At 43.3% G+C, this 27,512-nt stretch overlaps 1 protein-coding gene across 2 annotated transcripts in view; it reads left to right on the plus strand.

The window, feature by feature from the left end:
- TMEM240 (transmembrane protein 240) overlaps positions 1–27,512 on the plus strand; it is a 230,095-nt gene that overhangs the window by 178,837 nt on the left and 23,746 nt on the right. For both annotated transcript variants that reach the window (XM_069241048.1, XM_069241049.1), the window contains exon 3: positions 8,912–9,120. In XM_069241048.1, coding sequence (XP_069097149.1) covers positions 8,912–9,120 — 209 coding nt within the window. The remainder of the gene's footprint in view (positions 1–8,911; positions 9,121–27,512) is intronic.

Here is a 27,512-nt window from a genome sequence, read left to right on the forward strand (position 1 = left end):
CATGGGGGGGATGTAGAGAGTGTGCGGAGAGCCATTCGGGCTCTCCTCTAATGTACAGCGTGCTCTGCGTGTCCGGGAGGGGCGCAGAGCACGGGTATAAAATAAAGTGCGAACTGCGGTGACGCAGTTCCTGGTGTGCTAGCATCCAAGCACGACCTCCGTGTCTTTATTTATGCGACCCAAGGGCGATTCTACAGTGGGCTCTGGTCTCGGCTTTTTACGTGCGCATAAACTCCACAAAGAGCCGTACTTTCCATCGGACACCGAAGGCTCTCTACTGATCTCACCCCGAAAGGGAGACGCTGGAAGGCAGTAGGCAGTCAGTGGCCAGAAGACGGCAGTGGCTGGGCTCTGGGCTGTGTCTCGGGAGTCATTGCACAAGCTAAACTGTACACACACAATTTTTTTACAGTCTCCTGTACCATTGGATTAAGAGAGCAGTGTAATGTGATGTGTGGTGCAGTTAGGATGCCGGGGCGTCTATTTCTACAGGTAATAGATTACTCACTATAGCACATCTCCCACTAGAGCACATCTCCCTCAAACGCCGAGTCAATCCTACCTACCTTCACGTCTGTGACCTGAACTTCACTAACATTTGTGCAGCACGTGCGTCGACCTTCTTTGCTAACATTAGCACACTCACCATGTCTGAAAAGACAAGCATTCCTGTAATAGGAGAGGTGCGCTAGTTCCTCACAGTATTGTATAGAAAGTGTCTGCTCTGGTTGACAGCAAGCATCCTCTTCTGTTGCCATGGCGATTAATGGCTTTGCATCTAGAGATGCACTTAAAAACACCAATGCTAGGTGCCTCTTCTTCAGTTTCCCATTCCTTCGCACAGTCAAACCTAAGTCTCATACTGGCCTGCCAGTGGGAGATGCTGTCCTTTTCCATCTGGCTGTGAAGCAAGACAGAAATATTCATTATGATTACGCTGATGGTCGGAACCGTGTTCATGATGTTTTTTTCTTGAGGAACACCAAGTTTGTCGCTAGGATGTTTAGAAGCAAAGTGTGTCTGGTCTGCCTAACTATTGACTGAAAACTCGATTTCCAAGTTTCTGTCCGGCATGGTTCTTCTCACCATCACAAATCAACGCCCAACTTGTTTCTCCTTCTCTCTCCTCTTCTGGTACTTTCATCTGCTGCTGTCTATCTCTTCTGCTTAATTTATCCCCACCTGCAGACCAAATGCCGGAGTCTGGCTACAGGGCCCGACCGGGAATCAAGAGCAGCACTGGATCAAAAATCACAGAATGGAAAGTGCCGATGGCCAAAAACATTGTCCCGTGGCCACTGAGAAACCCCAAGGCTCCTTTGTGATGTTGACATACGCAATGAAAAGTCACCGGCCACGGAGTCGGGAAGCTGCTTCTTCATTAAATGTCACAATGTGTTTTTTACTGGCATTTTACCGGCAAATGTCGGTAATTTGCTTTGTTCAGGAAACCATCTTCTTTCCTTACCACGAGTTTACGTTTTTTTAAAACAAAGCTTCCCTCCTCCCAGCGGCGCGGTACCAGACGAGACATAACAGTGCTATACAGTAGTTCTGTGGGAGACGCAAATAATCTACAGTGCTTGTTTAAATGGCCGTAATCCGGTTATTGTAGCCTTGTTTTTTTTAGCATGATTTTAAAACTTCAACCCACAGAATGCTGGGGAAAACAGAACTAAATGAAATATAATGCCAGACGTTATAATACAAAATATCCTATTGCCATTTTTTTGTACTTGGAATGTGTGTCATGGAATATAACATAAAACAAACGTATCAGACATTTTATAGGTTCTAGTCTTTCAAGCGCTCTTGTTTTTTTTCTGTGTCTGCAGTGAGTAGCTGACGCACAATGGGCTGCATAGCACCAATGAAGACACCCTTTCACCCTGGTGTATGGGTGCCTGCGTTGCATGCAGGATTGTTTTTGTGCAGGAAGGGGCACCTTCCTGCACAAAAACAATCCTGAGAGACCTCTCCTGCGGAGTTGTATCTTTTTAGCACATTCCCAGGTTTACCAGATTTGGTAAATCTGGAAATTATGCAAAACCATGAGAGTTGCGCTGCGTTGCATTACTCTTGATTTTTAAGCCATTGAAAGCCACGTAAAGTGGCTTTGCGTGGCTTCCAAAATCTGAATTAAAGGTTTGTGTCACACATGTACCACGTTTTGTGGTGCAAGCATGCTGCAAAGCGCTCATAAATATGCCCCATAATGTATTGCGGCAGGCCTGTGTACTTGTCTGTCTGACAACCTCGCACAGTTACCGTTGCATAATTCATTTCACAGGCACATCATAAAGAGCAGCTTTCTCCTTTACAAACATTGGGGGCATAGGAAGAGACACATGGGTTGAGTAAGAGAGCTTCAACCCTTTAGCGTAGACTTGCCACTCCAATTCTTTTCCTTCAAGTGCACCCATTCAGCTTTGGGAAATGTGTACAGTTAAAGGGAGGGGTGAGCTTTGAAATCAACTTAAATCCTAAAATGTTATCATCATTAGGGATTGTGGTAACGTAAAGGAAAATGGAGGTGTCTGTTCACATTCCTAAATTTCACTTTGCATGCTAAACATGTAGGCCAATACTTACAAAATGAAAAACAAAATTACAGGTGCTCCATAGCAAACTACTGTGCCTAAAAAGGTGGTAGTGGCAGAAGTTGTGAAATCATGTCCATGTGCCATTTGGCTTAATGACGCATGAGGTAGACGAGTTACATAGTGCGTGTACGATTACTCCGTGAGTTGCTCACCCCATCAATTACTGCAGATTCATTTTTAAGCCCAACCTATTTGCTTTGCCAATGCTTGTTGAAGTTACTTTTTGCATCCCTACTCAACCCCTTTGTCACTGTTTTCCAATGTTCCTCCATCTTTCTCCCTTTTATGCCCCTCTGTTCTTCTAGTCAAAATCTGATAATGACATATAATTTCTGGTTCCCCCAAAAATGAGTGCCAGTGCCTTCAACTGGCAACTCATAGCACACATTAAACTCAGTGTAAGCCTTTGGTGCTACATGAAGTGTATCTGGTCTGTATGGAAGCAGGATGTGCACAGCTGGTGCCTGTACTAGATCTCTCTTTGAGCAGGCCCACTGGAATTACGCATGGAGAGGACAATGTTGTGTCAGTAGTGGGTAAATTATGTGGCAAGAAAAGGCAAATCATGCAGCTTAATGTAGCACAGTTTGTGGTAGGATTACTTCATTTTTTTTCATTTTTACTCATGGAACTACTGTTACAAAGAGTTCACCTCATTAGTGCCAGTTTAGCAACCAAATGCAGAAAGACGGAACTGAAAGATGACAAGTCAACTTTTGCAAAGGACCTTACACTTCTCAGGAACGCATTGGTACGTTTTTAGTAACTTTTGAGCCATTTGAGCTGGAAACTAATTTCTTTGTTAAAATCTGCAGGTCATACTGCAGATGATGGATTATGTGGCAAATGCTATAAATCCATAAATTATGCAGAAATGACGTAGCTACTAAATTCTAGTGGCCCTGGGTATGAGAGAAGCTCGCACGACTGCAGCACGTGTGCGTGTTCTGTGTGTGAGTCGTGCTAAACTGTTACTGTGCATGCTGTACCTTTTCTAGATATTTCTAGGTTTGAAAAAAATAATTTCACTATACAAATACAAAAGATCTACTGCTGTTGTCAAAGATTGTTTTTCAGATTGTGAGATAGTAAAGAAGGAATGCTAATTTGTGTCAGTGGTTGTAGGTGGTGGGCACCAGAACTCATTTTTGGGGACCCGAATTTATTTTTGATCAGACTTTGACATAGAGCAAAAGTGAGAGAGACTGAAAAGGAAGCAAGTCGGATGAAATGAAAGTTGAGAAAACAGTGGGAAGAAGAGGAAGCTGAGACGAAAGTGAAAACAGAGGGAGATAAAGAGACAGGAAATGTATGGTGGAACAAGAACGAGACATGAAGTTTAAATGAAATCAGACGTGGGTATCCTTGGAATTCGACGACTTCGGCATTTGACAGCATTAAAGTTGGGCTCCTATATTTTAAAAAAAAGGACTAAGGAGTGTGTTCTCCTTAGCTTTTATGAATGTCTCCTGTATCCGTTAAACTCGTCTCCAGTGGAGCACTTGTTTGTCACAGATTCTCCTGTCTCACTGCGGGTGAGGTTGACCTGAAGGACCTAAACCCTCAGAGACATGTCCCCCTACGAGTATAGATATAAATTCTTTTTAATGTGCATGTTTTCTCAGTTTTTTCCTGTTTTGCATGGTTATCATTTTTTCCCATTGTACCCACACAGAAAATCACAGCCTTGCCTTGTATGCACCTAAGGGCAGATACATGGAAAGTGGTGCTGCACCGAGTGAAGCGCCACTTTCCCTTCGCCCCTTAGTGCCCCCCCTAGTACCATCATGTGCGAGCCGTATCTAAGATACAGCACACCATGGCGCAGGGTAAGGGGCAATAGTGTAATTTTTCATGACGCTAATGATGTACTCTGCAGGAGTAGCGCCAAAATATTGGTGCTACTCCTGCAGAGTACATAGGTGCCCATTACAAAGAATGGAAGCCCTCTTTTAACACCTGCTCTTAGCAGGTGTTAAAAGTGCCATACAAAATGACACAAGGAAATCTGTTTTCTCAGTCCCCCTAACAGGGGAAAACCCCCTTTGCATACATAATGTAGCGCAAAGGGTTACAAAGTGGCGCAATGCATGCATTGAGCCACTTTGTAAATATGGCTCTAGGATTTTGGCCTCGTTGGGCCATAGAAGAGTGAAAAAAATGTCGTTATGTGGCGCAATTTGGCGCCAGGGGCTTACACATATGCCCCTTAATTATTTATACCACATTGGTCTGTGTGCAAATAAATGGGATCTTGATTGAAATGTTGTCTGGTTATTAACTTTTAGCTGTCTTGTGCACGGCCTCTAAACCTGCTGCACTGCACACAGGTTCCAACAAGGGGTGTGTTGCTCTTTGTAGACTCACTGACACACCTTGCATTATATACAGCCCACAGACATGATCATTTTCTCAGTGAAACCCAATAATTGACAACAATGCTTTGAGGCCAGGACAGAAATAAACCTACATCTTGTCTCTCTCTCTCTCTCTCTCTCTCTCTCTCTTTCTTTCTCTCTCTCTCTCTCTCTCTCTCTCTCTCTCTCTCTCTCTCTCTCTCTCTCTCTCTCTCTCTCTCTCTCAAACACACACACACACACTCTCTTTCTCTCTGTTTCTTCCTGTTTTCCCCCCTCTTTCTATTTCTTCCCCTCTCTTTCTTTCTCTCTCTCTCTCTTCCCCTCTCTATCTCTCTCACACATGCACCAGCAGTGTAGATTGTAAACGATGGATGCGGTACAGCACACACTCATTGTGGAATACACACATACATGTTGAAAAACTTCTTTAAATAAAACAGGAAAAACCTACATAGGGCTTAAGTCACACCCCCACCGGCACACAATGACATGTGAAACTTCAACCAGCAATCACAAAGGAAAAGGCAAACATACTCATCAAGGGGTCAGCACACATGGAACCAGGCACAGTGGAACCAGCACACCTGATATATATTCCCTTGGAGGTCATGCAGATATACGTATAGTTAATTACAAATAGAGCGCACTTGCAAGATGTTTTAATCAATGATGTAATTTAAGATGTTGCAGTGATGTTATCAGTGATGTTGTAGCTCCTGTCATGAGTGATGTAAAAGGTCGGGTAATTAGCAGTGCATGGTAAGGGCACGAGTTGTGATTATTTTACAGCAAGTTTTAGTACCTTGAGATAATTATAACTGGTGAATTTCATTGGTTTTGTTTCTTTAAAATCCAGTTTTAGCTCACATTTTCACTTAACTATAACTTCCCTTTCACCTTTGTTTTTTTCAGTGAATCTCTAGGGTTTTTCCTAACGTAAAGTCATATTTTATTACCATACGTAAAGCTAACCCCCTGCCATGCAAGACGTTAGGGGGTTGACCACAGGGCTTCGCCAGCCAGCTCTCGCAGACTGCCAACGCCACACATGACCTTTAGTCATGTGTGGTGTAGGGTTGGCCTTTGGGCCCCGGGACCCCATTCCCCAGGGCACACGGTCTCCCTCCCCAAGCCAGAAGGGCCCAAGGAGATCCCCACCCCAGGGCTTTTAAGGGAAGGGTATGCTCATCCCCCCTTCCCGAGCTAATAGTGGCCGTGGGGATCCGATCCCTAGGGTCAAACCATACAAATTAAGGGGAGGAAGTGCACAGCTAACTGCCTTAGCCACTATAGGACCAGAGATCCCATCCCTTGGGCCAAACTATATACGTTAAGGGTTGAGGGATGAATGGTCCCCCTACCCCAAGCCAATAGTATTCCCCCAAGGACCTCATTTCTTGGGGCTTGAGCCTTATTAGGCCCTGGGGAGCCTACCCCCTGGGGCTGCAAGTCATTAAAAACGGAGGAAGGGGCCACTTGACAACGGAAGCATTAATAGGCCTCGGGATTCCCTCCCCGGGGCCGCACTTAATTTAAAGGGGGGGAATCACAGACCCCCTCCCAAGCCTATTGCGCCCCTCTAACCCCACATCCTGGGGCCTGTGTAATTTGTAGGTGGATGCCCAGGTGTCCACCCAGGGCACCCACCAAGCAGCACGTTGGGGCTGCAGAGGCAGCCTACATACCCCCCGCGGCCCCAGCCGACTCCCACATACTGCAAGAGCTGACATTGCTCCTGCCCAGCGGGAGCAGGTATTTCTGAATGCTCCCCCTAGGCAGGAACAATCTGTGTTTCCCTGCCCCCAGCAGTGCAGGCAGGGAAACAGAAGTATGCTCCAACCCGGTGGAAGCATTTTTGAAGCTCCTGCGGAAGGGATGTCTGGTCCCATCCTGTGAGAGATTTAAAAATTATCCTGCCATGCGGCAACAGATATATGTTTCCCTGCCCACATTGATGCAGGCAGGGAAAATTACTGTGTCCCTGGAGTGGGCTCCCACGGATACAATAATTGAGTGAGCCCTGGGGGATGGGTTCTCTGGGTCTTTAGAGGCTTAGGGAGGGGTACTGCACAGCCCCCCCCCATTTAAAGTTGAGTTTGGCCCTGGGTCATGGGGTCTCCAGGGTCTTTTAAGGCTCGGTGAGGCATGGCGAGGTCCTCCTTTGTAGGTTGAGCATAGCAGCGGACAAGGGCTGCTTTTCCGATGTGTTGGTATGTGTCTGGGCTTTTAACCATGCCCACCATACACCCATCATTATCACTTGTTCATGGACTTGCCTTTCAAAAATCCTTTGTTTTCGTTGGTAAATGCTTTATGTTTGTCTCTCCTTGGGGCGGTTTTGTTACTGCCTTGGCCATTGATCTATTACATGGATAATTGCACTTTTGCTGATAACTTTGACTACGAGCAAACTTCTTTTTCCTTTTGTGTCTCTTCTTTACCCTTTGAATCAACTGTTTTACTTTTTATTTTCAGTTTGTGTGGCAAAGAAAAGTGCAGTTAGGAATTTATTAAACTAAAAGCTTTAACTCGAGCAAACACGAGACCCATTGCATTGCAAATGCTTGTTAATAATATGCAGCCCTGGAGAATGGGGTCCCAGGCCTATTAAGGTTCAGAGAAGGGGCTTTTTTTCAAACATTTTGTCACAGATTCACAAATCTTCTGCAATTTTGAGGCAAAATAAAAAAAAAACAATTTTGGCCCTAGATGGGGTCCGTCTGAGACCCCACTTTCAGGCCTAGGCTGTCATGGTATCCCTGCTGGGCCCCCTTATATCTTTTTTCACTGCTTTTTAGGACTCAGGATTGCACCCACATCCTAGTTGATGTGGTGACAGCGATTCAGATCTCTCTATGACATCTGTTGGCCCGCAGATCCTTGGTGGCGTGATACCCATAGAAAGCTTTTTAATGTCAATTCCTTAAAGACCACTGAATGGATTTACACCACATCACAAAAATCACTCCTGGCGGACCAATATATAACTTTCCGCCAAGCTTGGTGTAAATCTGTTCAGCAGTTTGGGCTGTAACTGTGTATAAAGTTCCTTTGAAAAATGAATAGGGGAACTAGCGTTTTAGGGTCCTCCTTTTAATTGGTCCACACCTGAAGAATCTCCTGAAAATTTCCATTGAAGGGCTGAAGTGAAAAACGTTTTTGGTGAAAGTTTCACGAAGATTTGTCGAACAACGGCAAATATATAAGCAACCCAAAAAATGCATTTCCTAAAGAAACCCAATCCTAACTATAACTGCACAGTGGGAGCCACCACTGAGTAAACTAAATAAACAGATAAATAAATAAGTATGTACATATGCATATATTTATGTCATGTTTGTTTTCATATATCTTAGCAGAAGGTAATTTTTTACTTATCTTTTTGTATTTTAGACAACAACATTTTTACTTTTTACTCCTATTATCTATAGAACGTATTTGCAACTGAATACGTTCATTAAAAATTGCAAGCTTGACAATGCCACTGTATTTGCCAGTGCTTTTTCAATTTATCAACACCAAGACTATTGTGGTAATGTTTGCATTTTTTAAGATCGCGGAGCTTGTTTTACCTGTTGCTGTACTATCTAGAGTAGTATACAGGTAATCAAGTCCAATGAGGTTTCCAAGCTCCTTTTGGTGCTGGAGGCTTGTATCTTGTATCATATCTCTTCAGCGAAGCATTAAAAAACTGCATCACAGACTAAATATCATGCAAAGTAGTTTTCAGAACCCCTAAGCCACACACAGTCTGTTTTCATTGCAGTTTCTGCATTAGCATATTAGCCATCTTAATTAAATTACAACATTTCAGTTTTTTATGAAATTCATCATAATCGGTTCAGTTTGTACTTCATGTTTGACAGAGCTGTTAAGTTTGCTAATAACATAAAGAATGCTGCTGACCCAATCTAATGTGTCTTCTCTCTCTGTCTCCTGCCATTCCAGACACCACGTCCACTATGTCATCCCATACGAAGGAGACCAGTCGGTGGTGGATTCTTCGGAGAACTACTTTGTGACCGACAATGTGACCAAGCAGGAGATCGACCTAATGCTGGGGCTGCTCCTGGGCTTCTGCATAAGCTGGTTCCTAGTCTGGATGGACGGGGTGCTGCACTATGCCGTTCGAGCCTGGAGGACCAGCCGGCGCTATGGTAAGTTATACTATGTTGTGCTAGGAGATGCCATATTGTATGAAGTGTTATGCTGTAGGGTGGCACATGACGTAATGAAAGACTAAGGGGGTCATTACGACCCTGGCGGCCGGCGGTATGTTGGCGGTGTTCCGCCAGCAATTATGACTGTGGCGGTATGCCCGTTCTTATGAGATTAGCTCTCCAAGTAGAGTTTTCTTGAAGATGTTTAGCACTGAGATTGAGTGTAACTCGCTGAGATGAGAGTTCCAGTTTAGAAGTTTTAAGAGGTAAAAGGAGAGGAGTATGGATCCTGCACACTGACATTTTTGATGTACAACAACATTTTGGTTGGGGTCTATAGATTGTGAGGTGAAGTGTAAGCAGATTATGAATGTGGATAGCTACTTCAGGTGATGCCTTCTATGGCTTGGAAGCCAGAGGTTAGAGGTTTATAAATAGCTCTCTTGTTAAAAGCCAGCCAAGCTTGATATTATTACTGTGAGGCAGGGATGAGTTTTGGAAGATTACTTGGCAAAGTTTAGAACTTTGTCCATGGTGTGAAATATAATAGGGGGAGGGTGACTAGCATGCTAAACTCCAGTGAGGAAATCTTGGTTTACAGATACCCAGTAGGATGAATGCTGTTACTGAGGCTGTGTTGGTTATGGACATTTAACGTTCATTGTGGAATCAAAGTTTACACCAAGGTTTGTGGCTTAGGATAAAATGAACATGAAAGGGGAGAGAATTAAGTGTTGAAGTGGCAGGAAAATAATGGATTTGGGTTTTGAATGAATTGAGCATGAGTTAGTAAATGCCCATCTAGAGATGGACACATGTGTTAGCGATTTGTTCCTGTAGTTCAGGGGTCAACCTAGGGAATGATTTCACAATTATAATATAAGGTGAATAAAGATGATAGCGACACCAAATGAGGTGACAAAGCTACCAATGGTGGATGTGTAAGTTGAGAAGAGAGGAGACACCTAAAGGAAGAGGTGTGGGATAGGAGAGTGAAAAACACCAAAAGACTATGAGCGGGGGTTCCTATAGATAGGAAGTAACCAGGTAAGGGGAGGGTCATTGACAAAAGATTGTTTAATAGTAGAGTGTTAGGCAGAGTGTTCAACAGTATAACATACAGCACAGAGATCACAAATTATGAGAATAGAAGTGTAATGATGAAGTTGGGATGATGTCATGGTCACATGGAAGAAGGCAGCTTCAGTAAAGTTCAGGACTCAGAAACTGGATTGAGGGAGATCACTTTGTCAGATGAGATGTAAGCAAGTAGTGAAACAATTAAATACAAATCTCTCCATAAATTCTGAAGAGAAGAGGGGGTTAAAAGCAGTACAATTGAGCCAGTACAGTGGTTTGCATGGCATATGCACTGTAGTAGGCATAAAGTGAGTGTCCTTGTCACTTTTTTCCGAAGCAGTACCCCAGATCTAGGAATGACATTTTTTTCCAGCCTTTTCAAGATTCAACTGTAATTGCATCAGCATGGGAGCATGGCTAGGCTTCAATCCAAAAACAACAGATGATGGACGGAAGGCAGAACAAATCAAACATTCACCCCCAGTCACAAATCTGGGTTCAATTTATCAGTTTTATTGCTTGCCATGCCATTCCAGTTTGGACCCACCCATATGCAAATGAGTATTGACCCTGTTTCCCACGGGAGCATGGATAGGCTTCAATCCAGTCTGAAAGCATACAGACCAGGACTAAATAATATTAATAGGAAAAAAAGTAGGAATTTGGATCAAGGCCATTTGGATGTGGATAAAGGAGCCCCAAGGAGGTGGGTGAGCAGTAGGTGTGGCTTTAGTTTCCCTCTCAATATTGTGTGCTTGACCGGTGGCATAGGGGTGACAATATTGGGAGGCAACGGAAGGGAAGAATAGAGGAAACCACTGGGTACTTATAGCACAAATCATGCTGTCTCTGCTGACATGGGCGATGCCGTGATATAGTTGGTCAAGGGTGGGTAGGATAAACTTGCTCATGGTGTCCCTCTACACTTTTGTGTGGTCCCTTTCATAGTGTTGTTTCATTCAAGCCTGTTTCTCCACCTCAGTGCACATGCCTGTTATTCAGACAAATTTTATAATGTGGGCATAGGAGACTTAACAGTCTAAGAATTAGAGTGTCTTCGGGAATGGTAAAATTTGTAGCAGTGTGGTTAGCATATCCCCTAGATACTTCTTTCTGAGAGGATGGATGTACAGCACTTTTACCAACTGCAGGTTTCAATGGTAAAATTAGAGAATCAAGCAAACCTTTAACATAGGCTACATACTTACTCTAGGTTCCAGCCGATGAAAGGAAACCTGTTGCACCCAGAAGCAATGGCTACTCCAAAGACATATTTTGAATTGGTGAAATTTGCAAGAATACAAGCATGAGTAAGATCAACCAATTCAGCAACTTGAAAGAAATGCACAGGGGGTAAATATCAGCTTTCAACAACATTATACAGTTTACATATGGCATCATCAGCTACCAATGAGCCAAACTCATTTTTGAAACATGATCCATCAACGTAATACACAAGATCACAATTGTGTATTCATGCATCAAGTGATAACTACAGTTTTTTTTTTAGCCAAGTGGGGCATTACAATAAGGAAGTTGTGTGGCTCACCATTCTGGTATGTGGGCTGCAAGGAGGGCACTAGATTAGACTAAGGTCTGGGCAGAATTTCTATTACGCTGGAGTAATTGGAGTAAGTTTGGTAACTCCACATTACTCATTAACGCAGAATGACTGATAATTACGCAATTACTCATGTTCACATAATTAAGGGGTTAAAATCCTACCACTAGAGCACATTGAGCAAGCGTGAGCAAGCGTGAGCAGCTTCTCACTATTCGTGTTATGCTCCATTTAGTGCTGTTACTTAGTGCAAAATGCATCCTCGCATCCAGACAAAGTCTGAACATTAGGCTGAAGAAGCTCTGGATCTGCCCCAAAGCATCTAGAATCCTTTCTGCCTGTTGAGAGAAGGAATAAGTCAATGAGTCACCCTGGCCCTGCAGGATGAAATACTATCCAATCACAACAAGGTCCAGCACATGCTTGGTGGCTATGGGTCATCCAGGAGTGTGGAATGCTTGAGTCCTAATTATGGAGGACACTTGAGCCTGTGTACCCTTCTCAGTCTCCAATCTCAGCTCCTGAATGGAACCTTCAAATGTACTCATCTGTCCAGTCAGGGCTGCAACTGCATATTTGATAAAATCTGGTTGTTGACTGGAAGTGTGTGATTGCCAAAGGCCAGGATGAGGGCTACAACTAAATGTTTGCCATCTGCCCTGACGAGGGCTGTGAGTGCTCTCAGCCTGGATGAGGGCTGTATGTCTGATTGCCATAAGCCCAGACGGGGCTGCATCTTCCATCTGTACAGTCAGGACCATGACCTTCAAGTATGCTGTCACCTTAGTCTTGGACAGTCGCAGCTTCAGCCTGGATGGGGCAATCTCCCCACACAAGTCAAAGATTGCTGCACCCGAGCTGCACATGCACAGCCTGCAGCTCCATCACTTCTCCCACCAAGGCTGAGGTGGCATGATGCCAGAAGCATGCCCGGCTCTGACACGCAGCAGATTTCAGATCAGATTTACGTTATCATTGCCGAGTACACAGAAGGGCCACCTTTGGTACAAGTTGGTGAACATGAACTTGTAAAGTGTTGCCCATCTCCTGGAGTGGTAAGAGCAAACATAAACTGAGAGCATTTGACTGTAGGCATCTACAAATTGCACTAGAGCCAGGTTGCTGCAACCCCTTGTGTTTTCACAAATGGGAGGGAACACAGAGCTAGGAGTATAACCAAAGAGTGAATAGTTGCATGTTCAGGTAGACTGTAGCACCTTCAGGGGATTTTATTCAGGTACACTGACTTGTGTGATCACTGAATTATGTACTACTTAATGTACCTGTGTGATTAAAGTACTTTCATTCTTGCATAGACATGTACTGAACACTAATATAATGTGTCTGCTGGTTGATTACTAAGTGCTGATGTGGAGCACCCCCACACTACCTCCCTAAAACATCTTTGACTGCTCGCCCTCACTACCGTGAGAGTCAAGTGCAGAAGAGGTTGTGGTCGGCTCACTTTGCAGAGCCATAGTAGAACGAACCCCGGGACATCAGTGACAACTGATCTCAACCCTGGTGGTTGAGGCCCAACAGCCCATGATTGGCCTGTGATCTCTTGTATGGTGTGTGACAGACAGCTAGTATAAAGCAATCTGAAGAGTACAGTGACCCTGCCTGAGTAGAGGGATGCCTCTTAGGCCGATGGTTTTCAAGGCCAAGTTTCTTTGACACCGCTGCAGAGCTTTTTCAGGTAGGAGTGTGCAAAGATGTAAACATTCGCTCTTGAAAATGTCCCGAAATCCTCATAAATAGTGTAATTACTACCTGTGGGATGTAATGATCTCGGCATGTGGACTTTTCACGTGACACTCGAAAATGTCATACCCCTTTTCACTTATTGTGACAGAAATAGATTACCAACAATCATCCAGTTTCACAGTAGCGATAAAACATTTTAGTGAATTGCAACAAAATAGCACATCCATTTTCAGCAACAGCTGCATCTATGTTAAAGAATTATTGCCAATTTACCAGAAAAAAAAAAACTATACCAGGCAGTTGTTGGAAACACTAGGAACTACAGGTAGCACAACAGAGATAATCTATCAGAGACTACATAATAATAGCTTGCACACTCAGAGGAGCCTATTCACAAGGTAGATTTACACCTGAGTTAATCCTTAGAGGTAATTTTACTCTTACATTTAGTAGTAAATGCGTTATTTTTCGCCACTCCCCATTTCCCAGTGTAAATTTGCTACTAAGTGTAAACTTATATGTCCTCATCTTCTGAAACAACGGAGATAGAGCCCAATAGACAAGTGCAAAGTTACCACTTTTTAACTTTTCACATGTAGGTGGGGATCTCTGCCACCGGGGTGGAGATCTCCCAATGCTAAAGAATAGTGAAATACTTAAAAGTTTATTGAACTTAAAAAAATAACAATATTTTAAGATAAATATTAGTGTTAATTAAGTTTATGGATTTATTTTAAATGTAAAACAATAAAAAATGTTTAACTTAAGTACATCAAATTAAAATACATTTTCTAAAGATTTATTTTAAAAAACATCTAAAGTAAAATGTTGATTTTTAATCATTATGCATTAAAATTACTAAAAGCTGTGCACTGAATTAATTAATTTAATTATTTAAAAAACAAACCTAAGGTTTATTTTTAATTAAAAAAAATATTACAATAATTTGTGATAAAATATTTGTATTTATATATTTTATAGCATTAAAAAAATATTTTTTTTTAGGGTCAAAATAAATGTATTTATTTTTTACATTATTTTTTGTGGGGTTCCATTTCAAACCCCTGCTTCATTTATTTTCTATGGGACAGTGTTGCAGTAGCAGTGCTTGGCCATATGTGTTGGTGGATTAACTCCAGGTCTGGACTGGATTACAAGTACTACTGTTTTGGGTCCTTTTTGGCTGCTGTAACTATAGAGGTGCAGTTTGTGAATTGGAATGGGTTTTACTCTTTTATGGGTGGGTGCATGTCCCTCCACAAACCCCATCCTTTGCTCTCCCTAAACTTAGTCACATACCCCTTTCTAAACCCCTCCCATTTTGCAGGGTGTTCTCCATTATCCAAACACTCCCAGGTCCATCCCACATTTCGTATTAAAATGTAGCCCTATGTCTGCGAAGAACCACACAGTAAGAGCAGAGATCTCCACACACAAAGATAGGAGAGGCAGAGATCTCTGCACCTGGGTTAGTGAGACGCATTTTGTAGTATGTGAGTAGTGCTATTGTAGTGTTGCTAAATGTACTACAAAACACAGTTTATGAATAGGCCCAGATGTTTCTAGTAGGTGTGAGGAGGGTCTCAATATCTGGTCAATCTTCCATACACTATGGCCCATATTTATAGTTTTTCGTGCACAACTGCGCTAACACAGTTTTGTGTGAAAAAGTTTAATGCCAGCTAGCGCCACTCCAAGACACCAGGCAGGTGTCTTATTTACAGAATGGTGCAATCCAGTGCAAAGGGTGGGCTAATGTCAAGGGAAATTACATTAGCCGGGTGGGGATGAGGGTGGCGGTATGGCAGAAGGGGGTTTTGCACCAAAAAATGAAGCTAGGCTGGTTAGAGTAAAAAATGATGACTCTAACCAGCCCAGCATCATTTCTTGATGTAAAACCTACCATACCACATGACTGCTGTCTTATAAAAGACAGGAGTCATACCCACCACCCCAATGGCAACACAGGATACAAGGGTCCCCTGGGCATGGCCACTGCACCCAGTGCCATGTAGGTGGACCCATTTCAGGGCCCCCAATAGCATTCAAAAAAAGAATGCAAAATACTTACCTCTACTTACCCGGGATGGGGTCCCCCATCCTCTGCTGTCCCTCTGGTGTTGGTGTCCATGGGGCCTGGGAGGGCACCTGTGGACTTATTACATGGTGTTCCACCATGGAAATGGGCCCATAGGTCCCCTAACGCCTGCCCTGACCCAGGCGTTAAATAATGGCACTAAGCAAGCTTAGCAGCATTATTTAGGCCTGCCTCCCTCAAATGCACCATTTTTTCATGGGAGGATAAATAAGGGCCTTAGAGTCATTTTTTGCCCGGGAATGCATCTCATTGACACAAGGTAGTTTCCCGCTAGAAAAAAATGACTTTAACTCCATAACTTTGGCGCTACATGGGTCTTGCGCCAAAGTATAAATATGGAGTTAGGTTTGCGCTGAATTAGCGTAAAAGAAATGCTGCTAATTCAGCGCAAAGCTAGTATAAATCTGGGCCTAAGTTTCCTAATATGCTTTCTGACAGCACAGACAGTCGCCCTACCATATTCAAATAGTATAAAAGGTAAAAGTCATTACTTAAATATCAGTAATCAGGCCTTTAAATATCCTACGTATTTACCCAAAAAAAAACAACTAAATAATCATAGATGCTGAAAGTGATTAAAAACATTAACTACAAGTGAAATGTTGTAAAGCCAAACGTAGATGATGTGTGACGGGGCAGCATGAGCTGACTGTATACAATACGCAGGTCCTTGAGAACTAGAGAAAGACAGAAGAAAGCGCCTCCAAGCTACTGAAGAAAGTAATTATGTCTGACGTGGCTGTCTCCTTCAAAAATATCCCATTAAAATCCTATTCAGTTGTCATTAGCGTCCCTTTCCGCCTTACTGGGGAGATTTCACAGTCGAAGAATCTTTTGACAGCATGACGTCATATACGGGTCTTCTCTCCTGGGTGGGCAACTGAGAGTGAGGGAGGGGGGGGTCGGACGTTGACGACAGAGAATGTTCAATGTATAGAACTCACATTTGGATACCTGACTCCTAGAACGCCATGCTGAAGAAAGCTTTTAATTTTGTCCAACAATCCAATGCCATCCGTCCCCAAATGGTTGTATGTCAGAACCATTATTGTATAAATAAATAAAATTTGACATAAAAATATTGTCCCAAATATCGTTTATAAAAATAGCATCTCATTGGGTGTATGTTGTTTGATAATTAAATCCACTGAAACGATTTTTTTGTAAACAGCATTCGTGACAAGATATTTATGTCAGACTATACTCTAAAAACTGTGATCCAGATTTATACTTGCTTTGCGCCGAATTTGCGTCATTCTTTTACGCAAATTCGGCACAAACCTAACTCCAAATTTATACTTTGGCGCTAGACTCGTCTAGCTCCAAAGTTTTGGAGTTAAAGTCATTTTCTGCTAGTGGGAAACTGCCTTGAGTCAATGAGATGCAAGGTTGGCGCTCCTGGGCAAAAAATAACGATATGGCCTTAGCGCCATTTTATCCCCCGTGCTAAAATCAAGCACGGGGGTAAGGTGGCCTTAAATAATGGCATTAAGCTTGCTTAGCGCTATTATTTAACGCCTGGGTCAGGGCAGATGTTAGGTGACCTGTGAGCCTATTTTCATGGTCAGAGACCATGGAATGGGCCAACAGGTGCCCTTCCCTAGCCCCAGGGACACCCCCACACACCATAGGGACGCTAGAGGATGGGGAGACCCCATCCCAGGTTAGTAAGGTAAGTACAGGTAAGTATTGTTTATTTCTTTTTAAGTGCAATGGGGGGCCTAATTTGGGCCCCCAACATGGCACTGTGCCCAATGGGCCCCCACAGGAGTCATGTCCATGGGGTTTTACGTCAAAAAATGACGCTAATCTGGTTAGAGGCCTTTTTAGGCCTCTGCCCATACTAGCGTCATCCTTTGACGCACAACCTCCTGTTCTCCCTACGCCTCCCCCACCCGGCTAGCATCCTTTTTGATGATTCTAGCCGGGCCTTACCGCTGGCTACAGTCATTCCAGAAATATGACACCCTGTCTTGCAATGGCGCTAGCCGGCGGTATACTTTTTCATGCAAAACTGCATTAGCGCAGTTTTGCGTGAAAAAGTATAAATATGCCCCTATATTTTGGTGGAAAATCTTCCAACTGGAGGCAATATCACCAACTAGTGTAAAAGACCAGAAACTGGACTGGACTCTCATGTTCTTTCTCAGCCTTCTCTACAACCTCCTGCATTTCTCACCACTAAGAGCCCATTACGAGTAGCTTGGGCAACTAAGGGCCTGATTTAAAGTTTGTGACAGAGTACCATTCTCTAAACTCTAAAGGACCTAAACCCTTCCTGATGTACCAGGCCCAGAATTGTCAGGTCTGCAAACTCAAGCTCCAGACTCGATAATTCTGCGTCTGGAGACATCAGGCCATACTTTCCTGCAAAGATACAGGGCATGTGGAACTGGACTCTATTATCAGATATACATGTAATTCCCTGTACCAGGAAAAAGTATTTGTAATTCCCAATAGCTCCGTGGGAGGTGCAACCCGGTATAATTTCCAGCCCAGTGTTGCGCTACTATTTGAAGGTGAAAAATCTTTTAAAAACATGCCTATATTTTTGGGCTATTGAGCGTAAAGTTACACATGCCATGAACTAGACCTAAAATATCAACAGTAACTTAAAATATATTTTAGGAAGCCCACCTTGCCAGACTCCTAAGAAAACGTAAGGATGTTATGTGAAAACAAAGCACTAACCAAATTGGGATGTTGAATCTGGCTAAAATGTCAGAGATATTTTGTGACCAGAAGGAAAGGCTTGAATTTGGCTAGAACGCTTTGCCTAGAATGTTTCAGCATTTTCCCATTTTGTATCTTTTTCTCGACATAGTATAGCCGAGATGATGAATGTATGTGCCTGACTAAGAGACTAAGGCCTGTGTTCACATATGGGTTGTAATTGCTGATGCCGCTCCACCCATCTCATTGCACCACTGACTCATTTTCTTTCCGTCTTCCCCATGATGGAGCCACAGCTGACTCTGCCCTTGGGTGCCTACGTCCATCCTGCTGTTCTAAAGAGAGCGAGAAATGCTTCTGATGTGTTGCCCAACTAAGAGTCATCTCAGCTGCTGATCATCTTCTGAAAGCGCCACTGAAACCGTGGCAGTCCCAGAAAAGAAAGTGCTTTAAAATTTCCACTATTGTGAGGAAAAAATATCACAGAAGGACATCTCTAAATTCGTCCACGCGGCTTCCATCACAAAGGTGATTTGGGCGACAGACCATGAACCGTAAACATCAACTAAAGATCCTTTCATTGGTTGAAACTCCGCTCCTCTTGCTGATTAGTGGTGGTCATAACTAGAGAATTGTACGGCTTCCTCTAGAAATTACTTTTTAAATTTAGAACCTCCTGGATGTATGTGTTAAATAGCTGGCCTTCCTAGAAAGGGCGTTGTGGCTCACATTTGTGTGGAAAAGACATATGGAAGGGTACATATTGCTTTAGGCATTTTATGTTGCAAAACATTTCTCCTCTTGATGAATTTATAATCGTTGCCAAGGCCCAGAGCCTAGTGTTGACCACCACCAAGATGAGTAGCCCCCACATTGGTCCGGATTGAGGGTATGAGGAGGTTTCGTGCACAGATTTTAGCAGTACTCTCTACTCTAGCTGAAACTAGAGGATGATACTATCCCAGAGCTAGTCATAATGAAGACACTTTCAGCTAAACTGGCCATGTCCAGGCCTTTACGAGGGAAGAATCAGAAAGTCAGGTGAAATGCAGGCAAATATGTGTCACATTTCAGCTGGCCTACTTAAAAAGATAAAGACCGAAATTAGAGCAAATCTAATGGAGATCTATATCTAAGGTTGACAGAGTGCATTTCACAATACACAAGACAGGATAACACACTACAATCAAATATTCTCAGAAAGCTCACTTCTAGGAAACGAATGAACTCTGAGCACCTATAAAAAATTCAAGGACATTGGGTGAGAACCACAAAGATCTTGTGAATTTCTTCATATCAAACATTGGCAAGGTCCATAGACTATAAGCCTAAACCTGAAAAAGTCATGTTTCTCGCCAGCACCCTGACCTTGGATACACGCATTCTTTATATTCAAGGAAATCAACCCTACCCAAGTCGAGCAAAAATGACCAAAAATCAAACTGCTAACACTTGTGTGGCAACCATGATAACAAAATTCATTTCAACCCCTTTTTCAAACAAGGCAACCCTGATTAAAAGATTTCTTCTATGTAATAAAAAGGCTAGTTCACCTGAACAGCACAGCTAATTCCCACTCAGTATCCAACTTACCCTTCAAAGTATCATTTAGAAGATAAGGGGACAATGATAAACTGCTTAAAGAGTATGTGAGCCGACAACATCTTTGTTACCATCAACACACCTACTTGCCACTTTGAGGATCTGAGCAAGAAAAAAAATGCAGGATCTTTGCAGCTTGCACAAAGCTTTTTGTGGGTCGGACTCAAAGGACTTGTAAAAGTATTCTCCCACCTTACTTCCAGCTGGAATTTTCTTCACAAAAAAAATTAACCCAGTGGTGGGATCAGCATCAACTGGTGTCCCATATTCCGGAACAACCAAGACCTGGCATTGAAACCTCTAAAGAACCATGGGCAGTTTAGAAATTACCTCATAACATTTTTCTTCAATACCTTTAGCTGCAGGTATACCGTGAAAGGACTAACTAAATGATCTGGACCATTCTGCCCTGCTATGCCGACCTTTCACCAGCGACCGAAGCTCCCAGTGCATGCGCGATATAACTAGCATACTGCGGCACCTTAGGCATGAAAGGGATCCTGTGTCTGCCTATCCTCCCCACCAATGAGTTACAACAAACGCGCTGAAGGATGCAGGCAGAGTCACACTATACACAATATAAAATGACCAACATGACGTTTACCTCTATTACTCAGCCTTGGAGGATTGCAGGCCGGATTTTTGCTCTTTTAAGCACTCCTACATGCCTTTCTAAAACAGACCCGGTATTCCCATTAGTTAAAGTGCAAAGACACAGTCCTTTCCACTTCCACTAATTATATACAAATATTCCCTAAATATGCCAACTTATTCCCATTTGAGATGTTTTGGGTTAACTCAAAAAGGCATGTGAGAGTATGTAAAGAGTTCTAGAAGAGTACTTTTGTGCTTACTACAACATGCCTTCGTGACTATGACCTCTAGTGTTGAAAATGGTGCTTATAGTTTCACTATTACATCCGCAGGGATCAAAAACAGGCACAGGACATCCCCAATGTCCAGTCCCTTCTATGGTTCAATGGACAAAACGTGCCTTACTTCACCTTATTTTTTCCTTGCATTACGCTCTCACCACCCTATTGTGGATTCTTCCAACTCCACCCCCCTGAGATTATTTCAGGGTAGCAGTCAACGTTCTCACCTCTGTCTCGGTTGACTATTTCATCCCTATTCTCATCGAACTTGACCTCTCAGCAGCACATGAGATGGTCAGCCATCCTTACAAGCATCAGCGGCGCTGTTCTTCATTGATTCCACTTTCACCTCATTAATTACTCCTTTCTGAGTACTTCCTTCCAAGATCCCATACCAGTGTGGGCATCCCCCAACATTCTACTTTTTTCCTGCTGTATCATGCCTCTCTCTGCCAATGGCACAAATGTTTTACCATTCTCACCTTACAAGCCTCATGTATATGTTGGTATTTGTAGATACAAACCTAGCTGACAGACAACACAATGGAGAGCTGGAGGCATGGCCAATCGGAAGGTACAACCACTGGAGGAAGGTTGAGGCTAGACTGTTAGGTTAGGGGTACTACTTCTTGAAGCGGTGTGTCTACATCTTTTTCTGCAATGTATGGGGGTTGGTGCTGGCCTCTCGCTGATAAGGATGTTGTACCAGATACTGGAAGCATCACCAGGAGAGGCTTGCCTTCTATTCTTACCTTCTTGCAGTGTTTTGTTTCGGCTGCCAGTATCCGGGCCCCTGGTCCAGCATTGTCTACCCAGGTGTATTTAGTTTGTCTGCTACACCCCCAAAATAATCTTTGTCTGTCTTACATCTATCAAGCATTGGATGATCTGTATTCTCAAATGCTAAACTTCTCCAGGACTAAAATATCCTGCAAGTCAAAGTTAAATTTGATTTCAGGAGACTGGCACCTTTCAGTATAAAATGGCTGGTGCTTTACATACAGTCTTCTCTAAACAAGCTAAGATAGATCTGGAAGGTTCTTTTGGGACCACATTTCAGATGCAGAGTAAGACATTCATGGTAATTTCATCACTCCTTGAATGGTATTTGCACACTGAATATCTGGAAAATGTACCAATGACGACATTCGCATACTGGGAGTTTGTTTATAATCCATTGGCCACGACCTAACTCCATTGCCAAGACAGCCACTCATCGTCCACCCTTAGTACTCCTTGTCCCTGTCGGCAAAATTGTGCCAAATGCACATTTTACAACCTGCCAAAATACATCAACCACTTCCTATTGCCATTAGGCCAGCTTAGTCTGCACTTTCAACGTCTCACAATAGTCCTTAAGGCAGGAATCACGTGGTACTTCACTACTTCCATATACGAGCATTTCTCCTGATAAGTGAATACACATAATCATCAGCAGCTTTTTCAAATGTTTGGAACAAATCCAGAGGCACCAAAGGGGTGCAGAGGGGGTTACAACTAGCAAATAGTGGCCACGCCAACTGCACCACATTTTACTTTACCCTATCGTGCCCCATTTAATTGGCTGTTTCTCCACAGTATCCGCGAGATACCCCCTCTCCCCATTTCCACTTTGTCCTTCCTTGCCGCTCACTCCACAGTGAGAGGCACATTCAAGGAACCCTTCTACTACATAATACTTCTCCTAACCCCCTTCACTATTACACAAGGTGTTACACTCAACAAGGTGTCCTCCCCTTTTATCCAGCCCATCATTCTTCGTTTTACCCTTCCAGTAGATCTCATGGCAGGAGGGCATAAGCATTGCACCTTCTGTGATGGGGAGGGTGGACTCCTGTTGACGTAGGGGGCTGATGCACCATCTCCATCCAATAAAGGCGGACTCAATCGGAGAACTACCAGATGAGTGTAATCAACATATGTGCAAAACGAGTGGACACAGGCCTCCATTTAAGTGGATAAAATGTAACCCTTTGGTGAAGTGTGTTTCATTGACATTTTAAATCTTTTTTATCTTGTGCTATTGTTACTTCATTGAAATAAAAAAAAATAGCAGCACATTTACAAGAAACGGACGCATTGTGATTGATGCACCAGTTTTCTTGTGCCGCACTGCGCCCTCCTAACAATGCCATGGGAGCATTATATTAACAATACAGTACTCCATGGCGCAAAGTGTCCACAACAGCATTAGTAATTCTGGCGCTGTTGTGGCGCTAACCCTTAACATTGTTGGACTAGCATCAAAATTTTGATGCTAGTCCAGCAATGTTAAGGGGGCCCCACAGGCACCAGCCCAGCATCACCTTTAACTCCTGTCCTGAGCAGTTGTTAAAAAATGGAGCTATGCTGGTGTAGCATGGCGCAGTGAAATAATTTAGATTTCATTGCGCCATTTCTGCGGGGCTTTTAACAGGGAAATGCCTACCTTGCATACATTATACTTGGCGTAGGCATATTGTGGCGCAAGGCTTTACAAACTGGCACAATGGTGACATTGCACCAGTTTGTAAATATGGCATGGGGGACTGGTTTGTGCCACCTTAGCGTAAAAAAATGATGCTAAGGCGGTGTAAAATCCTTGTAAATGAGGCCCATAGTTTTAAAAAGGGGTTTATATGGGTGTTACAGCAGAGAGGAGAATGAACCCTGATCCACATATAACAGACTTTGGAATAAATAGACACTGCTCAAAAGGCTGTGAAATAAGAGACACATTTCATGAAGTAAGGTTCCTCCTTGAGCTTTAATCCGAACACCCCCAAACACAGGCAACCAGAAGACCACCTGGGGCCCAAAGAACCTTCAGCAAACCCCTCCACGTACTAGCGTTGAATCCTTTTAGCTCATAGCAAGATATCACACAGACTCAAACTGCCGTGTTGTGAAGGGACAAAGCCACCTAGTTGCTTGTCAGATTCGAGACCGCCACTTCTTCCTGAGTCTTTGAATGCACAGGCGGGGGTTGGGGCCATTGCATTCAAAGCCGCAATAAATCAAGCACAATTAACACTGCAGCATGACCATGGTCCACAGTGTTTACAAAGATGACAGGGCATTTAACAGGACAGTCTTGGTGCCTTTGTTGAGAAGGAAACACGGTTTGGGGTCTTGCAAAATATCACTAGCTTCCAGGAATTCCTTAAGTAGCAAGAGGTAATGTATGCAGTATAACTATGTGTCTCATTACAGTGGTCATAGTCTACTTATGTGAATGTAGAGACCGGAGTATGTGTGACATAGTGAGAGACAGTGTAATATTAGTTAATACAAGCATGTTTTGGACTGTGAAATGGCAATACATGTATTACGTACCTAAAGTGTGTACTTACCTGTTGTCCTTTGCTGTACTCAGGCCTTGACTTGGGGACCCCTTCCTCTATGGAGAAGTGAAAATCCTGGCCTGTCCTTTGCAAAATGTACACAACATCACATTGTCTTGCTGCAGAGGATGACGGAATCATAGGTGCCATGGTCCTAGCTTGGTCAAGGGGTCCAACAACATAATTGGACCCACTTCGAGTAATGGGGGTGTGAAATGCAGACATATTCCAGCTTGTAAAGTGACTTCAGCTGGTCAGATTCCTATTGCAAAGCCAATGCGTCATTTTTACCCCTGGGGTAAGGAGGCATAGGAATCTTGATGCATTTTAGACTCTGCACGTCATTTGTCAATGATGCGTCACTTCCCTAAAAACGTGTAAATATGGATGTGTCAGTTCTGCATGAGATTTTAAGACGGAATGCCAAACTTGCATATGATTAACATTACCTGATACAGCCGGTTGTAGCGCAGGTATAAAAAATTATGCACAGGAGAGAAAAGTGACGTATTATGCCTAATGCATCACTTTGTTAGTGCGGAGCACTGAATGCACCCCTGCTGAGTTAGAACGAAATGACAAAGTGGCAACGCAAGCTTCTAGTATATATGCCCCCCATTCTTTAGCAGTGAGTTACCATGCTCAGTTCAATGAATCTGCGATTGTACCTGTGAAAAATGAACTATTTATAATGCTGGTTATAACTGGTAGTAGTTTATTATGCTAGTCCTTAGCCAGCATGGCTGGTTGATGAATCAGGAGAATTGAAAGTTAATCGGGGCTTCATACACGTCACCAAATGGTGCAATCCTGGACTCATCATTAAAATTAATGGTGGGAGAGGCACCTAATGCTCGAGCGAGGCTCGAACCAGATGCCAGGCTCTCCTCAAGGTCCTCCTGGAACCTCGAGCCCAAACCGAGCCGAGCTTTCATGTAGCTCCTACCTGCAATCTTCCTCTCCCCACATGTGCACAATTAAAAATGCAGCATTAACATTTGAGGAGAAAGGGCGAGACAAATAGATACCCGTTTAGTGGCTAATTTGTACAAAGCAAAGTCAGCAAACTTGGGATTAATCCCTTCTTCTACTTCACCAAGCTGTGTGTGACTAGGCAAATACGTTTCAGGAAAGCCCCTTTCTTAGGTTTCGCCTACACGTGCGCTTGCGTGCATGATTTTGTTATGAAATTTTTTTTAAAGGGGCTTAGAACCAGTCCCTTACTTACCTGAACTTACCATTGGCTTACTCCAACATCACTCTGATTTACACACCTCTGATTGGCTAGCACATCGTCTTTAAGTCATTTCCGGTTGTCATCTTCTTTGCCAATCTTGCCATAGAGTTGCCTCTGGGCCAAGTACTCTTTCCAGTCTCTTCCCATTGGACACTGGAGAGTGTCCTTCCTCCGGCTACGATGCTGAGGGTACTTTTTTCTTCCTGCATGCCGTCTTCTCTCTTCACTGATGTCTTCTTGCTTCACTGCCATCTTCTCTGTCTTATTTCTTCTTCTGTCTTCTTTCTTTATTTTGTGGGAACTCCCCTGCCCCTCCCCAACCCCCAACCTCCCCCCCCCCCCCAGCTCCAGCATCTACGGTAAGAATGTTGGGTATCCTATTTGACGCAAGTTTGTCTCTTAATGCACAAATAAACAAACTAGCATCTTCCCGTTTCTATTTGCTGCATAAGATCAGGAGAATCCTGGTTTATATTCCTTTTGAGTTGCAGAAAACAGTGGTTACAGCATTGATCTTGTCTAGATTGGACTACTGTAATGCTCTATACTTAGGAGCCCATCATTATTCTTTAAATAAATTGCAATGTCTTCAGAATGCAGCAGCCAGACTTTTGAAAAAGATACCCCAATTCCAGTCTGTCCCTGAAACTCTAAAAGAGCTACCCTGGCTGCTGGTGAGGAAAAGGGTCAGGTTCAAGTCCCTCTGCCTTGTTCACAAAGCATTGTATGGAGCTGCTCCAGAATATTGTAAGGAAAATCTCACTTGGTATACCCCTAGTAGATCATTAAGATCCTCCAATGCCAGAACAATCAGGGTATGTAAATTTAGGGAAGTTGGAAGATTTATATTTTGGACAGATCATCTTTGGCATACCCTGCCAGTTCAGTGGAGAGGCCAAGCTAATCTTCTGGGCTTCAGAAAAACGCCCAAAACCTTGCCATTCTAACGCCCAGCCAATGAGGTTTAATGTATGGTTGGTTAATCTAGTTTGTCTCCATCGGAATCACATGAGTCAGTGGTAGTTTCATTTTTTTAGCGCCAAGATACCTTTGGGCATTCGAGCGCTCTATAAATAATTATCAGTATCAATTTATTGCTGTCTTCTTTTTTCTTCCTGCATGCTGACTTCTTACTTTGCTGATGTGTTCTTTTTCAATGCCTTCTTCTCTCCCTTCTTTCTTCGTTGTCGTCCATCTTCTTTTTTCTTTCTGCATACCCTCTTCTGTCTTCTCTGTCTTCATTCTTCTTTACTGCATGCCGTCTTCACTGCCATCTTCTGTCTTCGGTCCCGTCTTCTGTCTTCTTTCTTGGCTGTCTTCTTGCTTCATTCCCGCATGCCGTCTTCTGTCTTTGCTGGCTTCTTGCTTCTTTACCGCATGCTGTCTTCTTTCTTTCATGCTGTATGCCATCTTCTTTCTTTTAAGCCGCATGCCAGTAGGTTTCGCCTTTCTATCTAACTGGCTTACAAATATTAGAAACATTTTATAATAATGTTTGTTTTACAAAATATAAAACAATTATTATAACAATTTTCAAATAGTTTTAAGTCAGTTACAAAAAAGACAAAGGCGAAACCTATTGACTTTGCCAAAGCTTGTCTTCATTGTCTCAATGAACATAAAGTATGACTTGGCTCAGCTCTCTTTGTTAATTTGTTAGCTCGCCTGCTTCTGATAAAATTAGCATACTTTCATTTGATCACGTGGGTGTCGAGCTGAAGCTACTTTTGCCAGGCCAACACGTCAGGCCGGTCCCCCCATGGCTGCTAGTTTGAGCTGCTTTAACTTATTAGCTGATTAATCGTTATGCTCTTGTGTCCCACGCATGTGCCCAGTGCCCTCTTCTGCCCAAAGGCCGCAGCTCTTGACTGGCAGAGCATTCGTTGCTAGACACTTGATTTTGTGCCTGCGGTACAAGCGCCCCTGGTGTGTTATCATCCAGATGGGCGAAATTAAGATGCTTGCACCGTGATGAAGTACGTCTTGATGTTCTGCAGTGTTGTCAAGGTCTTCATAAGTGATTGCAGAGATGGCACTCGAAGGCAGTCGATCCTGCACCAAGAAAGGCGGCAGGTGGAAGAGCAGCGCACGCGCAGAGGCTGGACACACAGGCATGGTTGGATCCTAGGAGCTTGCTCTCAAGCTGCCCCGTATCTCGTGTGTTATTCAACCAGTCCTGATATTCTCTTTTTAGTTTGATACTTGAACGTTTGCTTCCCCATTACACTGTTGG

The sequence above is a fragment of the Pleurodeles waltl genome, chromosome 6, assembly GCF_031143425.1.
Source record: "Pleurodeles waltl isolate 20211129_DDA chromosome 6, aPleWal1.hap1.20221129, whole genome shotgun sequence".
NCBI classification, from domain to species: Eukaryota; Metazoa; Chordata; class Amphibia; order Caudata; family Salamandridae; genus Pleurodeles; species Pleurodeles waltl.